The 13,969-nt window shown below is 49.2% G+C and overlaps 1 protein-coding gene across 1 annotated transcript in view; it reads right to left on the bottom strand.

Annotated features, from left to right (window-relative positions):
- Nucleotides 1-13,969, bottom strand: part of TRIM25 (tripartite motif containing 25) — a 47,851-nt gene that overhangs the window by 13,013 nt on the left and 20,869 nt on the right. The window contains exons 4-7 of the mRNA XM_054460187.2: nt 12,689-13,794; nt 7,768-7,863; nt 3,545-3,778; nt 700-859 (exon numbers count right to left, since the gene is read on the bottom strand). Of these exons, the coding sequence (XP_054316162.1) occupies nt 700-859; nt 3,545-3,778; nt 7,768-7,863; nt 12,689-13,285 (1,087 nt within the window). The 5' untranslated portion in view covers nt 13,286-13,794. The remainder of the gene's footprint in view (nt 1-699; nt 860-3,544; nt 3,779-7,767; nt 7,864-12,688; nt 13,795-13,969) is intronic.

Raw genomic sequence — 13,969 nt, 5'->3', positions numbered from 1 at the left:
GAGAGTGGGGGGTACCTTGGGGCTGGAGAGAGACCATCAGGGCTTGACCTGGCATCTAGACCAGGGTCAAGGGCTTGATCTGCATCAGGGAGTAATGGGAAGCCTAGTGAGCGGGCAAAGCAGAATAGGTCCCAGGACATGAGCTCTGCATCATGAAAATCCCTCTCTGGCTCCAGCGGCAGATGCAGAAGGTTTAGGAAGCTGCTACAGTCACGGGGCAACAGGTGATGGCAATGGAGAACAGGCAAGCAGTGCTAGGATCAGCAGACTGAGTAAGGAGATTGAAAGAAGTGAAATTTGGCAATGGATTGGATATGGGGTGATGAAAAGGGGGTGACAAAGAGGAATTCTAGATTTCTCCCCCAAACGAGCCATTCCCCCACCAAACAGAATAACAAGCCCTAGCCCATTCAAAACCCATCTAAGTTGGCCTCAAGATCACAGGCCAAAAGAGCCTATCTGTCCAGAAAGTCCAAGCATTAACATCAAGTCCCCAAAAATGCTTTAGGAAAGATCCTAAAATGTCAGGATGAAGCAGACTCCCACCAGCCTCCAGACAGAGGGCGGATGTTTCAGGAGCCCTGAAACTCAGGCCCCAGTGCTCGGGATCACACCCCAATCTCCCATCCCAAAACATTGAGGGGACCCATCGGGTTGCAGGGCTCCACAAAGGGCAGCATAGGGGGCTGCTAAGGTCACCTGAACTGGGGGTGGGCTCCTGGAGCTGCCCGATGCACTGCTTCAGCTCGTTTTTGAGGTCTATGGTGCTCTGGCAGATGCCTTTTATCAGCTTGTGGTTCAGTTCCACCTCGGGGATGTAGACCGGCTTTGTTGAGATTCCTCGCAGTTTTGATGCTTTCTGGAACATGCCAGGGGGTTAGTGCAGGCAGCTCTGGTGAAACGGGGACCTGGGCTCAGTCCTCACCAACCCCAGGAGGCTCTCCCCTATGCCCATGAGTGCTAAGTCCAATTGGCCTTCTCAAATTACAGGCCAGAGGTCACCAGGAGTTTAAATGACACTTGAAGACACAGTAATCTGGAGCTGGAAGGGACCCCAGAGGTCATTCATCTTACAGATGGGGAAACTGAGGTCTAGACATGGCAGGAACTCCACCAGCTAGGGGCACAGACACAGCTGAGACTGAGGTCTTCTGATCCCCCAGGACAATGTTCTTTCCACTTTTCCAGCTAAGGGTGGAAAAGCACAGGAAACTCAGGACCACCCCAATCCTAGGGGAACAGCTCTAATCACACATTCTGGTAACAGACAGGGACATCTCCAGGGATGTGGATTCCAGCCAGGGAATATCTTATGGGAAGGGAGGGTCTTCCTGGAATTCCCAAACTTTGAGAAAAATAGGGTTGTACAGTATCAAGAAGCCTAGATGTGCACACAGATCCTTCAAGAGCTCAGGGCAGCTGCTCCAACAGACAGGAATGAACACTTGGGATGAAACTTAACGCCATCCAGACTAGGCACGCATCAGGCCTCAGTGCACAGAGACAAGGTTCCCATTTACTCCTGCACTGTCTCTCCCACCCCCTGATCTGAACAAGGAATCTGGGCCTTTCAGGTATAGCTGCAGGTCACTCAATCAGTGGGGCACACCACTATATGCCAAGCACTCTGCTATGTGCTGATCACATTGGCAGGAGGATGAATGAGGGTAATAAGAGATGGGCTTACAGTCAAAACAGCCATGAAAAAATGCATGTCTGAAACAACATCACCCAATGCTACTGTAGAAGCAGTGTGGCATGCCCGGGAACACCGATATGGCGTGGCAATGGGATCCAAGGCCCTGGAAGGATACGACTCACTAGGCAAGAATGCCCAGCATGGCATCCCACCCACACCCACTGTGTCTGGGGAACAGTGAGTGCATAGGGCATGAGCCAGGGATGGGTGATAAGAGATGAGGCTGCTGGCACAGGCAGGGCTCAGTCACCTAGGACCCTGCAGGCCGTGCTAAGGGACATGAGGCCAGAAACAGCAGGGGGCCCATGCTTTAGAAAGATACTTTGATACAGTCTGGATGTTTGTCCCCTCCAAATCTCATGTTGGAATGTGATTCCCAATGCTGGAGGTGGGGCAGGTGGGAGGTGTTCGGGTCATGGGGGTGGATTCCCCATGCGTGGCTCGGTGCCCTCCCTGCAGTAACAGGTGAGTTCTTGCACAAACTGGTTGTTTAATGGAGGCTGGCACTTCCTCCTCTGTCTCTTGCTCCCTCTCTAACCCTGTGACAGGCCTGCTCCCAGCTTCACCTTCTGCCATGAGTAAAAGCTTCCTTCCTCACCAAAGGCCTCACTAAAAGCCAAACAGATGCTGGTGCCATGCTTGTACAACCTGTAGAACTGTGAGCCAAATAAACCTCTTTTCTTTATAAATTACTCAGTCTGGTTGGGTGCAGTGGCTCACACCTGTAATCTCAGCACTTTGGGAGGCCAAGGCAGGTGGATCACCTGAGGTCAGGAGTTCGAGATCAGCCTGGCCAACATGATGAAACCCTGTCTCTACTAAAAATACAAAATTAGCTGGGCATGGTGGCATGTACCTGTAATCCCAGCTACTCGGGAGGCTGAGGTAGGAGAATCGCTTGAACCTGGGGGCAGAGGTTTCAGTGAGCCAAGATCACACCACTGCAGTCCAGCCTGAGTGACAAGAGCGAAACTCCAACTCAAAATAAATAAAGAAAGTAAATAAATAACTCAGTCTTAGGTACTCCTTTATAGCAATGCAAAAGGGACTACTAACACACACTTCCAGGAGCTGCTGGAGGAAGGATGGGAGGAAGAGGTGGAGTGTGTGTGGTAGGCAACATTCTAAGATGGCCCTCAAGCCCCCGACCCCGAATGATGTACATACCCTAAACAATGCCCTCCCCTTCAGTATGGGCAAGACGGTGAATGAAATAGGATGTCACTCCTGTGATTAGGTTATGTTATATGGCAAATGGGGTGGAATATTGCTGGTGTAATCAGCATCTCAAATCAATTGATTTTGAGTTCATCAAAAGGGCAATTATCTGGGGTGGGCCTGACTTAATCAGGTAAAAGCCCTTAAAAGAGGGATTGCATCTTTCTGGAGGAGAAATTCTCATGCTGGCCTTGAAGAAGTCAGCTATCAATCTGAGACACAACCAGCAGGAAATTGTGGGGGGCATCAGTCCTACAACCATAAGGATCTAAATTCTACCAACAACCACATGAGCTTGGAAGACAACCCTGAGCATCAAAGGAAACAGCCTGGCCATCCCTCGCAGACTGTAGCCTGGTGAGACCCTATACAGGCCACCCATAAAGCCATGTCCAGATTCCTGAGCCAGAGAAACTCTGAGAGAATAAATATGTGTTTTTTGAAGCCCCTACATTTGTGGTAAGTTGTTGCCCAGCTCAGAAAACTAATACAGCATGTGTCTCAGGGATGCTTCCAGTGACCTCTTCTAGTCCCCAGCCCCTTGAGGGCCCTATCATCAACAGCATGACATCAGGCAAAAAAAAAAAAAAAAAAAAAAACATTCAACAATGCCTCATGGCGACCCACCTCCAGAAATTCAAACTCATCCCTCTTGGTCAGGCTCTGTTCAATCTCATCCTTCAGGGTCTGGATCTCACTCTTCTTCTTGAGGAGAATCTGATAAATGGTGTCAAACTTGCTGTTGACCCTCTTCTCCTCTTCCTTTATCTTCCTTGTCGAGGTGGTCTCTGAGGCGTCCAAGAGAGCCTTCATTTCCGTGTATTCTTGTCGTAGCTCCTCCACCTTTCTGTTTGCAGTCATCTGAGAGGGCCAAGGTAAGAGGACGCTCGTCAAAGGGGCAAAAATGCTAAGGCTGCAGCCCTAAGCGTGGGTGAGATGTGGAGTTCCAGGAACTCTTACCTGTACTTTGTGGGAGAACAAACCACTGTGGGGAGCAACTTGGCAATATCTAATAAATTTGGAGGTGCTCATAGGCTACGACTCAGCAACTCCAGTCCTAGGAATATGTGCTACAAAAAATCGCAGCCACCTGCCCCTGAGACACACATAAGAATGTTCACAGGCAGCATTGTCTGAAGTAGCAAAAACCTGGAATCAACCTGAACATCCATCAGAAGATGACTTGATGCAAAGACTGGGAGCTATTTATAGGATGGAATATTAAACAGTTATGAAAATTAATAACTGGAGCTATGCCTGGATAAATCTCCATGAGAGAAAAACAACTTGCAGAAGAAGATCCACCATATGATGTTCTTTCAATAAAGCTTAGAAACAAACAGAATGGCTATATGCACAAAGAAATGCGTGGGAATGAATAAATAAATTCAGGAGAGTGGTTACTTCTGGAAGAGAGGAAAGGGGATAGAATAAGGGAGAAACAGATGGGAGGGGCTGCATCGATGATATTTTATTGCTTAAGCTAAAGGCGGTTCATGGGCAATTTTTAAAAATAAAAGTCAGCAAGAGATCAAGACCATTCTGGCCAACATGGTGAAACCCCGTCTCTACTAAAAATACAAAAATTAGCTGGTTGTGGCGGCACGCACCTGTAGTCCCAGCTACTCGGGAGGCTGAGGGAGGAGAATCGCTTGAACCCAGGAGGCAGAGGTTACAGTGAGCCAAGATCGTGCCACTGCACTCCAGCCTGGGAGACACAGTGAGACGCTATCTCAAAAAAAATAAAATAAAATAAAACAAAACAAAAAGTCAGGATGCAGCTCTGGAAAATTTCTAGAGAATATTATGCTCTAGAACTGTACTTTCCAATAACATAGCCACTTGCTACATGTGGCTATTGAGCACTTGAAATGTGGCTAGTCCAAAGTGAGACTTGCCATGAGTGTAAAATACATACTGGCTTTCAAGGGTTTCACACCAAAAAAAGGAACGTAAAATATCTTAAAACTTTTAAATTGATGATATGTTGAAAGAATAATATTTAAGATATACCAAATTAAATAAACTCTAATGTTAAAATAAATCTCAGGCAAGTGCAGTGATTCATGCTCATAATCCCAGCACCTTGGGAGACCGAGGCAGGACGATCGCTTGAGGCCAGGAGTTCAAGACCAGCCTGGGCAACATAGAGAGACCATTTCTCTACAAAAATAAAAAAGAAAATTAGATGGACCGTATTCCTGGATAGGGGGGGTTGAAGGGGGGTAGGCTGAGTCAGGAGGATTACTTGAGCCCAGGAGTTCAAAGCTGCAGTGAGCTATGATTGTTCCACTGCACTCCAGTCTGGGTGATAGAGGGAGACCTGTCTCTAAAAAAGATAGACAAATAAAATACAATAAATCTCATGTACTATTCAAATTAACTTAAAATGACATCTGCACTCCTACTGTATTTCTGCTGGACAGCACTACTTTAGTAGCTGCAATTTTGTTTCACATCTTGGGTAGCCTCAATAGCTGCTATGGTTTGAATGTCTCCTCCCAAGCTCATGCTGAGATTTAATTACCACTGAGGTGATTAGATCACGAGGGCTCTGCCCTCATGAATGGATTCATATTCTTATCACAGGGGTTTGACCTCCTTTTTCCTGTCCCGCTCTCCCGCCTTCCATCCTTCCACTATGGATGATCCTCACCAGATGCCGGAAGCATGCTCTTGGACCTCTCAGCCTCCAGAACTTTGAGCCAAATAAACTTCTCTTCTTTGCAAATACCCAGTCTCTGGTATTCCGTTATAGCAGCAGAAAATGGACTAAGACAATAGCTCAGAATCAAACATAACAAAGAGAAAAACACACAAGGAGGACAGTAGACTGGAAGAGAGGAATTCAAGTATTTCTTCGCCAATTTTTTTTTTTTTTTTTTTTTTTTTGAGACGAAGTTTAACTCTTGTCACCCAGGCTGGAGTGCAATGACGTGACCTCGGCTCACTGCAATTTCTGCCTCCCGGGTTCAAGTAATTATCCTGCCTCAGCCTCCCAAGTAGCTGGAACTATAGGCATGCACCACCATGCCCAGCTAATTTTTTGTATTTTTAGTAGAGATGGGGTTTCGCCATGTTGGCCAGGCCGGTCTTGAACCCCTGACCTCAGGTGATCCATGTGCCTCGGCCTCCCAAAGTGCTGGGATTACAGGCATGAGCCATTGCGCCCAGCCTTCTTTGCCAATCTTTCACTGTGCAACTTCTAATGTGACTACAAGTGTCCCCCAGTGTTCATTTTCCCTTTTTTCCTTTTGGTAAGAGAACATCCCTGGAGTTTCATCTGGGCATGTGGCTGCTCAGACTGCATTTCCCAGCCTCCCCTGCAGCTAGACTAGGTGATGTGACAAAACTCCTTCCAGTGACCCATGCCCAGGAGTGATATGTGCAACACTGTGTCACTTGTGTAAGGGAAAATTGCTTGTTGTCCTCCACTTCCTCTTTGTCCCTTTTCTCACAGGCTAGAACAAAGATGTAATGGTAACCCAGCTTCAACCAAAGAGGTTGGGACAATACCTTGTGGAATAGTAGGGTAATAAGAAGGGAGAACCCTTAATCCCTGAATAATCACATGAACCCTTAGTCTGGGTTACTCATGTGTGGGTTTGGACTGTCAGTTGGTAAAATAAACTTTGATCATATTTAAGCCTCTGAATTCTGGTGTATCTTTGTTACAGCAGTATAGCCTGCCCTCTAACAAATACAGGTACTTTCATGTGCATTCTTTCATTTATCTCACAGTCATCTTCAGAAAGAACTTGTGATTCCATTGTGCAAATTGGGAAATGAAGGTTCAAAGGTCTGTCAACATGACCAAAGCGACATAAACCAGTATGTGACAGAGCTGGTATTCTAACCTAGATCTCATCTAATTAAACCATAACTGCTGCAATAAAACTGGTGCTGCAGTTCTGAAAAAGGGTAAAAATCTGATCTTTCCATTTAAAAGCAACTTAAACGTATTGAAAGTCTGAAAAACAGGGGGAACAAAACCATTCCTAATTTACCACTCCAACCCTTCCACTATGATCCTTCTATAACATTCCCTTTCAGTTTCTTTCCATGCTCTCTGTAATGGGTTGAATGCTGGGCCCCCAAAAGACATGTCCATATACCAGAACCTGTGACTGTAATCTTACTTAGGAAAGAGGTCTTTGCAGATGCAATTAAAGATCTTGAGATTCGATCATCGTAGATTACCTAGGTGCTCCCTAAATCCAATGACAAGGGTTCTTATTGGAGATGGAAGACACTAAGGGAAGAAGAGACAGGTATGTGAAGACAGAGGCAGAGATCAGAGTGATGCAGTCAAAAGCCAAAGAATGCCTGAGCCACCAGAAACTGTAAGAAGCAAAGAAGCGTTCCCCCCTAGAGACTTCGGGAGTGTGGCCACGCCAATATCTTGATTTTGGACTTCTGGCCTCCAGAACTCTGCCAGAATACATTTCTGTTGTTGTAAGCCACCAAGTTCGTGGCAATTTGTCACAGTAGCCCTATGAAACTAATATACTTCTTTTTTGTAAATAGATGCAACCCTAGGAGGTATATACTTTTGCTTCCTCTTTTTCTCCCACTTTATATCATAACCATTTTTCTGAATTACTACTTTTTAACCCTAATTTATAATGATTTCCCCCACAGTTGGGCTTATAGGTAATTTTTGGTTTGGGTTTGCAAAGGATATCTCTCAGACACACAGCTGTCTGCATGCTTTGCAAGGTTGATGTTTCATCCTGACACTGTGAGTGCACCCAACACCAGCCTTGTCATGGTCAGAGCCACACCTGTCCCGCGTGGAGGCCGAGCGAAGCCACAGGGCAGGGCTGGCCTTGGAGAGCCCTGCCACTCACCCGCACATCCTGCTGCCTGTTTCTCACATCATCCAGTGCTCTCGACGCCCCGTTGATCTGACTGTACATGACAGTTAGTTTGTGCCTCAGGGTGGCCTGCAGGGAAAACAAATGAGGTTGAGAATGCACCTCTTCAGCTCAGCCCCACCAGAAGCCATCCCTGGATCTATCCCACAGGATAGATTCCTTCCTCTTCCACTCCACCCAAGTCTTGCCACCCCAAGTCCTGTCACCTGAGTCTTGACTGCTTGGAGCTTTTTGAAGCATTCTAATACTTACTACCTCCCTTCATCCTTTTCAGAGGACAGTACAGACCAGGGTTCCAGTCCCAACTCCCAGCTGTGCAACTGTGTCCTTCACCTCAGTTTTCTTGGACACAAAATAGATACAACTGTCCCCAGCTCATAGGGCTATTGGGAGGATTAATTGAAACAATGTAAGTACTCAGCCCAATGCCTGGATCTTAGGAAAAACATACTAAATGTCAGCTTATATTATTATGAGTTTTTCTCTAATTACCCATTTTACAGCCAATGAAACTCAAGCAAGGAGGACAGAAAGGTGGCCAAGCTCACACAGGAACAGAATGAGCTGGGACAGCTGCTTCGGTAATGGCAGGTGGGGCCACTCAGACCAATCCTCCCACTGCAAACAGCCAGGAAAGCAGTCCAAATAATGGGGCAGCGGGGATATCTGCTAAAAGATGCTGGAGAGCCAATCAAGCAGAGGATTAAGAAGTCAAGGTCCAGGAGAAGGGGGAAGGGGACCCAGAGAGATAAACCTGATATCTAGGATGTTCTCTCCAGAGGCATCTGCCAATCCCAGAACAAGGCTGGGAGCCTTTGTCAGCCTCCCAGGGCAGGGAGACAGAAATCAGAGTCCAAGGCTCACTGCAGACTGGGACCACCAAGGTCTGGGAATAAGACGAATCAGCCAGCCAGGCGCAGTGGCTCATGCCTGTAATCCTAGCACTTTAGGAGGCCCAGGCAAGTGGATCGTTTGCGCTCAGGAGTTCGAGGCCAACTTGGGCAACATGGCAAAACCCTGTCTCTACTAAAAATACAAAAATTAGCCAGGTGTGGTGGTGCACATCTGTAGTCCCAGCTACTTAGGGGGCTGAGGCAGGAGGATCACTTGAATCTGGGAGGTTGAGCCTGCAGTGAGCCAAGATGGCATCACTGCACTCCAGCCTGGTGACAAAGTGAGACCCTGTCTCAAAAAAAAAAAAAAAAAGATGAAGCAGCTCACAGGGGCTGAAGCCCAGCTGCAAATCTGCTCAGTCCTAGCCACCTCCAGAAACAAAGGCAAACTGTATATGAAGGAAGCTAATATCCTCATCTGATTTCAATTAATTTTCATAATCAATATCTGAGTCTCCTACCTCCCTGCTCAGACGAAATACTGGGGCACAGAAATGGGAAGGAAAATCACCACCACTGTAACAGCAGCAGCTAGTATTTATTATGCACTTACTGTATGCCAGGCACTGTTCTAGTGCTTTACCTGTATTAACTTACTTAAAGCTAAGAACAACACTGTGAGGTAGGAATTACCCAGCCTTTACAGACAAGGACACTGAGGCACAGAACAATTAAGTGACTTGCCCCAGCTACACTACTAGTAACTGGCACAGCTAAGATCCTGATATTAAAATCATAGACACATGCCCAAACTGAGCACGCTGGTGATTTCTAGAAAAAAACCATTTCCTTCCGGTAACTAGCAGGCTCAACATACTCTGGCCCTCTCTTCCACTTCCCAGACTCTTCAACTCCACCCAAGATATTCTGGGCAGAACCTGATCTTGAATCTGGATTTGAACAACCCAGTGACAGTCACATGTAGGGGTTGGAGGCAGGCACCAAGGCCACACTAACTCAATCCGAAAAGCCCAAGCTGCTCATGATGTTTCAAACTTGACCTCTGTGGCACTGCCCTTCGACCTGGCCTCTAACAGTGGCCAAGATAAGGTGTGGGCCAAAGACCAGGCCTACATACATCCGGCCTTGCTGGCCTCAGAGCAGGAAGAGACCTCAGAACACCCCAAGGCTGCCAACTGCTTCACTTTCAAGAGCTGCTCATAGCACTACAACCTGAGCCCTATATTTTGAAAGATTTGATACACCATTAATTCAAACACATGCGGCAGTACCCTCATCATGAATGGTGCCCACACGACTCCAGACCAAAGGAAAGTGACCCAAAAACTTTGGTAGCGGCAGTAATACCCTAATCAAAGGTAAAGGACTTTTTGAAATCCTGAGGATCCCTTCACAGACTGGAGACTTGGGTCTTCCACATGGGAGGCACCAGAGTCTCAAGTCCGGCCATACCAGTGGCCAAGACAACCCAGCCCCCGAGGCTAAAGGCATTGCCCAGCTGAGACTGGCTCTGCCAACAGTGATGAGCAGTAGTAGCAGGGCTCAAAAAGCAGACCTGTTATAGGACTCAGCAAGTCAGGACAGTGGGGGCAGGCGTTGGCAGAGGAAGGCCTGTTGTTAGGATTAAACAGCAGAGTTTAGGCCAGGCTCCTGGCTCACGCCTGTAATCCCAGCACTTTGGGAGGCTGAGGTGGGAGGATCCCTTGAGGTTGGGAGTTCAAGACCAGCCTGGACAACACAGTGAGATCCCATCTCTACAAAAAATGTTTTAAAATATTAGCTGGGTGTGGTGGTGCTGCTTGTAGTCCTAGCTACTCAGGAGACTGAGGCAGGAGGATCACCTGAGTCCAGGGTTTAAGGTTATAGTGAGCTATGATCATGCTACTGTACTCCAGCCTGGGTGACAGTGAAAACCTGTCTCTAAAAGAAAAGATTTAAAAATATATATATATGGGCCGGGCGTGGTGGCTCACGCTTGTAATCCCAGCACTTCGGGAGGCCGAGGCAGGTGGATCACAAGGTCAGGAATTCGAGACCAGCCTGGCCAATATGGTGAAACCCAGTCTCTACTAAAAATACAAAAATTAGCTGGGCACGGTGGCACACGCCTGTAGTCCCAGCTGCTCAGGAGGTTGAGGCAGAAGAATCGCTTGAACTCGGGAGGTGGAGGTTGCAGTGAGCCAAGACCGCACCACTGCACTCCAGCCTGGTGACAGAGCAAGACTCCATCTCAAAAAAAAAAAAAAAAAAAATCTGATTTTATAGCCAGGCCCCGTGGTAGCACACCTGTAGTTCCAGCTACTTGGGAGGCTAAGATGGGAGAAGCATTGAGGCCAGGAGTTCAAGACCAGTCTGAGCAACATAGTGAGATCCTGTCTTTACAAAAGAATTTTTTAAAACTTAGCCAGGTGTGGTGGCTCACATTTGTAGTACTACCTACTCAGGAAGCTGAGGCAAGTGGATCACCTGAGCCCAGGAGTTTGAGATTACAGTGAGCTATGATCACCCCACTGTACTCCAGCCTGGGTGACAGAGTAAGATCCTGTCTCTAAAAGAAGAAAAAAAAAGCCAAGTTTATAGCCAGGCATGGTGGCACACCTGTAGTCCCAGCTACTCAGGAGGCTGAGATGGGAGGATCCCTTGAGGCCGGAAGTTCAAGAACAGCCTAGGCAACATAGGAAGACCCTGTCTCTAAAAGAAAAGAAAAAAAAAGCCAAGAAAAGAAAAAAAAAGCTTTGTGTATATGCTACACAAAGCTGGATGCAGACCCCCAGCTCTGACCTTGCTCAGGCTACTGTCTCATTTGACAACACGAAGACGGGTCTTGTTCTTCCTGAAGGTGCTATGAGAATGAAATGAAATCAGGCCATGCTTTGGATCTTAGGCTGATGTAACAAAAGGTGGTCTGATTTCCGCCTCTGCTTTGAGTCCACAAGGAGAAGGTATGATCCCCAAACCACCTAAAAACACTGCAGACCTGAAAGGCCCTTAGGAATCCACCTAGTCCCACAGCCTCACTATACTGGTGAGGACCCAGGTCCAGGGGCAAAACCCCATGCTCAAAGTCACACGGCCAGGACGGAGGACACTATGGTGCAAGAGTGTTGGCTCTCCCTGTGGCTCTGATCCAGTGATTACTGGGACTCTGCCCACCCTCCCTCTTAGGCCTCTAATAACAACCCTTCCTGATCACAGGGACTCTCCGGCCCACCAAAGGCTTTTGCTTACATGACCTCAGGCTTCCTGGACTGTTTGGTGTTCCAGACTCTACGGACCTGGATACGAGGCTGGTCCATGGGGAGAAATGCAAACTATGAAATCGAACTAACCCGGGTCGCAATGCCTGCATGGCCATTTACTGCATTAGGTCAGGCTAAGTTCATTTCTCTGGACCTCAGTATCCTCAACAGTAAAATGAAACTAAATCATATCCACCTCCTGGGTGCCACCAGGACTTCGTGAGGGAACAGAGGTAACCTCCAACGTTCATAGTCGACATTCAAAACCCTCTACTAAACACCATCAGATGGTGGGGCGCAGTGGCGCATGCCTTTAAGCCTAGCACTTTAGGAGGTCGAGGTGGACAGATCGCTTGAGCTCAGGAATTCGAGATCAGCCTGGGCAACATGGCGAAACCTCATCTCTACAAAAAATTAGCAAGCCTGTGGTCCCGGCTACTCTTGAGGCTGAGGTAGGAGGATCCCTTAAGCCCGGGAAGTCGAGGCTGCAGTGAGCTGTGATTCTGCCACTGCACTCCAGCTTGGGTGAGAGGGACGAGACCCTGTCTCAAAAAAATAAAAATAAACACCATCAGACAATGACAGGCTTATGGCAAGCAACCTAACCTGTCTTCATGGATGATGGGAAGGGACTATATAATCTCCCAGCCCCTTTCTACTCTGACATTGCAGATGCCCCGGCCTCGAATTCAGGCCCATCTCCCCAGGGCGTCCAGAGTGTGGCAGAGAGGCCCCCGGTGGCCGCTCTGCACCACCCAGCAGGCCAGGCTGCCCTCTGCACCCTCCCGGGCCATTCCCTACCTCCAGGTCGGCGCTGGCCTGGCTCAGGGACGCGGGAGAGCAGGCCTTATGCTCCACCAGGCAGATGTGGCAGATGCACTCGCTGTGCTCGGGGCAGAAAAATTCCCGCAGCCGGTTGTGCTGGGAACATTTGCGGCGCAATAGGTCGGGAACGGGCGACTGCAGCGGGTGGTCCTGGAAGGCGGGGCTGTCGAAGTGCGGCTGCAGGTGCTCCTGACAGAAGGAGGCCATGCACACCAAGCACGTCTTCACGGCGGCCTCCTTCAGGCAGTGGTCGCAGGCCACCTGGGCACCCGGGCTGGGTGCAGAGGCGCGGGCGGGCGGCGTCCAGCCGTCGGTGGGTGGCTCCCGGGCCAGGTCGGCCTGCAGGAACTGCTCCACCACGTTGCACAGCACCGTGTTCTTGTGCAGCTGCGGTCGCGCTTGGTAGACGGCGCGGCACTGCGGGCACAGGTATGGCGCGCCCTGGACTGCCCACGTCTCGCTCAGGCACGACCCGCAGAAGTTGTGGCCGCACGGAGTGGTGACCGGCTCCTTGAAGGGCTCCAGGCAGATGGAGCACGACAGCTCCTCGGCCAGGGGGCACAGCTCTGCCATGGCGCTCCCAGGGGTCGGGACGCGACTGCTGCACCCGCACTCCGAGGCAGCCGAGGAAACGAAACCTAGCCCGAGGGGGCAGTCCCTGAAGCCGTCGGGAAGTCACGTGGGGTGCGGGGGGGCGGGCGGCGAGGACTGGGCGGGCCTTGCGAGGTACTCCCGGGAGCCTGCGGGCACCACAGTCCCAGTCGCCTACGAGCTGGCGAAGGTCGGCCGCGCTCCGATCCCCGAGAGCTCCCGCGGGCTGGGCGCTGGACGCCGGGCTAGGCCTTAGCCCCCGGGATTTAGAGCATCCTCGCGACCACCTGGAGGCTTCTGGGGGCCACTCTGTGGATGAGGAAGCTGACGCCTGGGTGCAGAACCCCGGACCCCCGGATTCAGAGCCCAGGTCCAGCGCGCTTCCGCACAAACTTGCGCCAGGAGCAAGTCCCCTCCTTCCCAGCACTCATCTGAGACCAGAGGTGTCCCCACCGTCCCCGCGAACAGCCCTGGTCATATTATGGGCCAACCTTTAAAAAAAAAAAAAAAAAAAAAAAGGAACTGTTAAACCACAGTGCTTTTTTTCTTCTTCTTTTTTCTTTTTTTTAATCCTTCCTCTTTCCTCGTCCCGGACTCAGACATGCGGACATACAATCCCGGAAGACTGGAGGCCGTAGTCACACACTCAAATTTAAACCTGGTGAT

The sequence above is a fragment of the Pongo pygmaeus genome, chromosome 19 (genome assembly GCF_028885625.2).
Source record: "Pongo pygmaeus isolate AG05252 chromosome 19, NHGRI_mPonPyg2-v2.0_pri, whole genome shotgun sequence".
In the NCBI taxonomy this organism is placed as follows: domain Eukaryota; kingdom Metazoa; phylum Chordata; class Mammalia; order Primates; family Hominidae; genus Pongo; species Pongo pygmaeus.
This window is presented reverse-complemented; position numbering and strand designations above follow the sequence as displayed.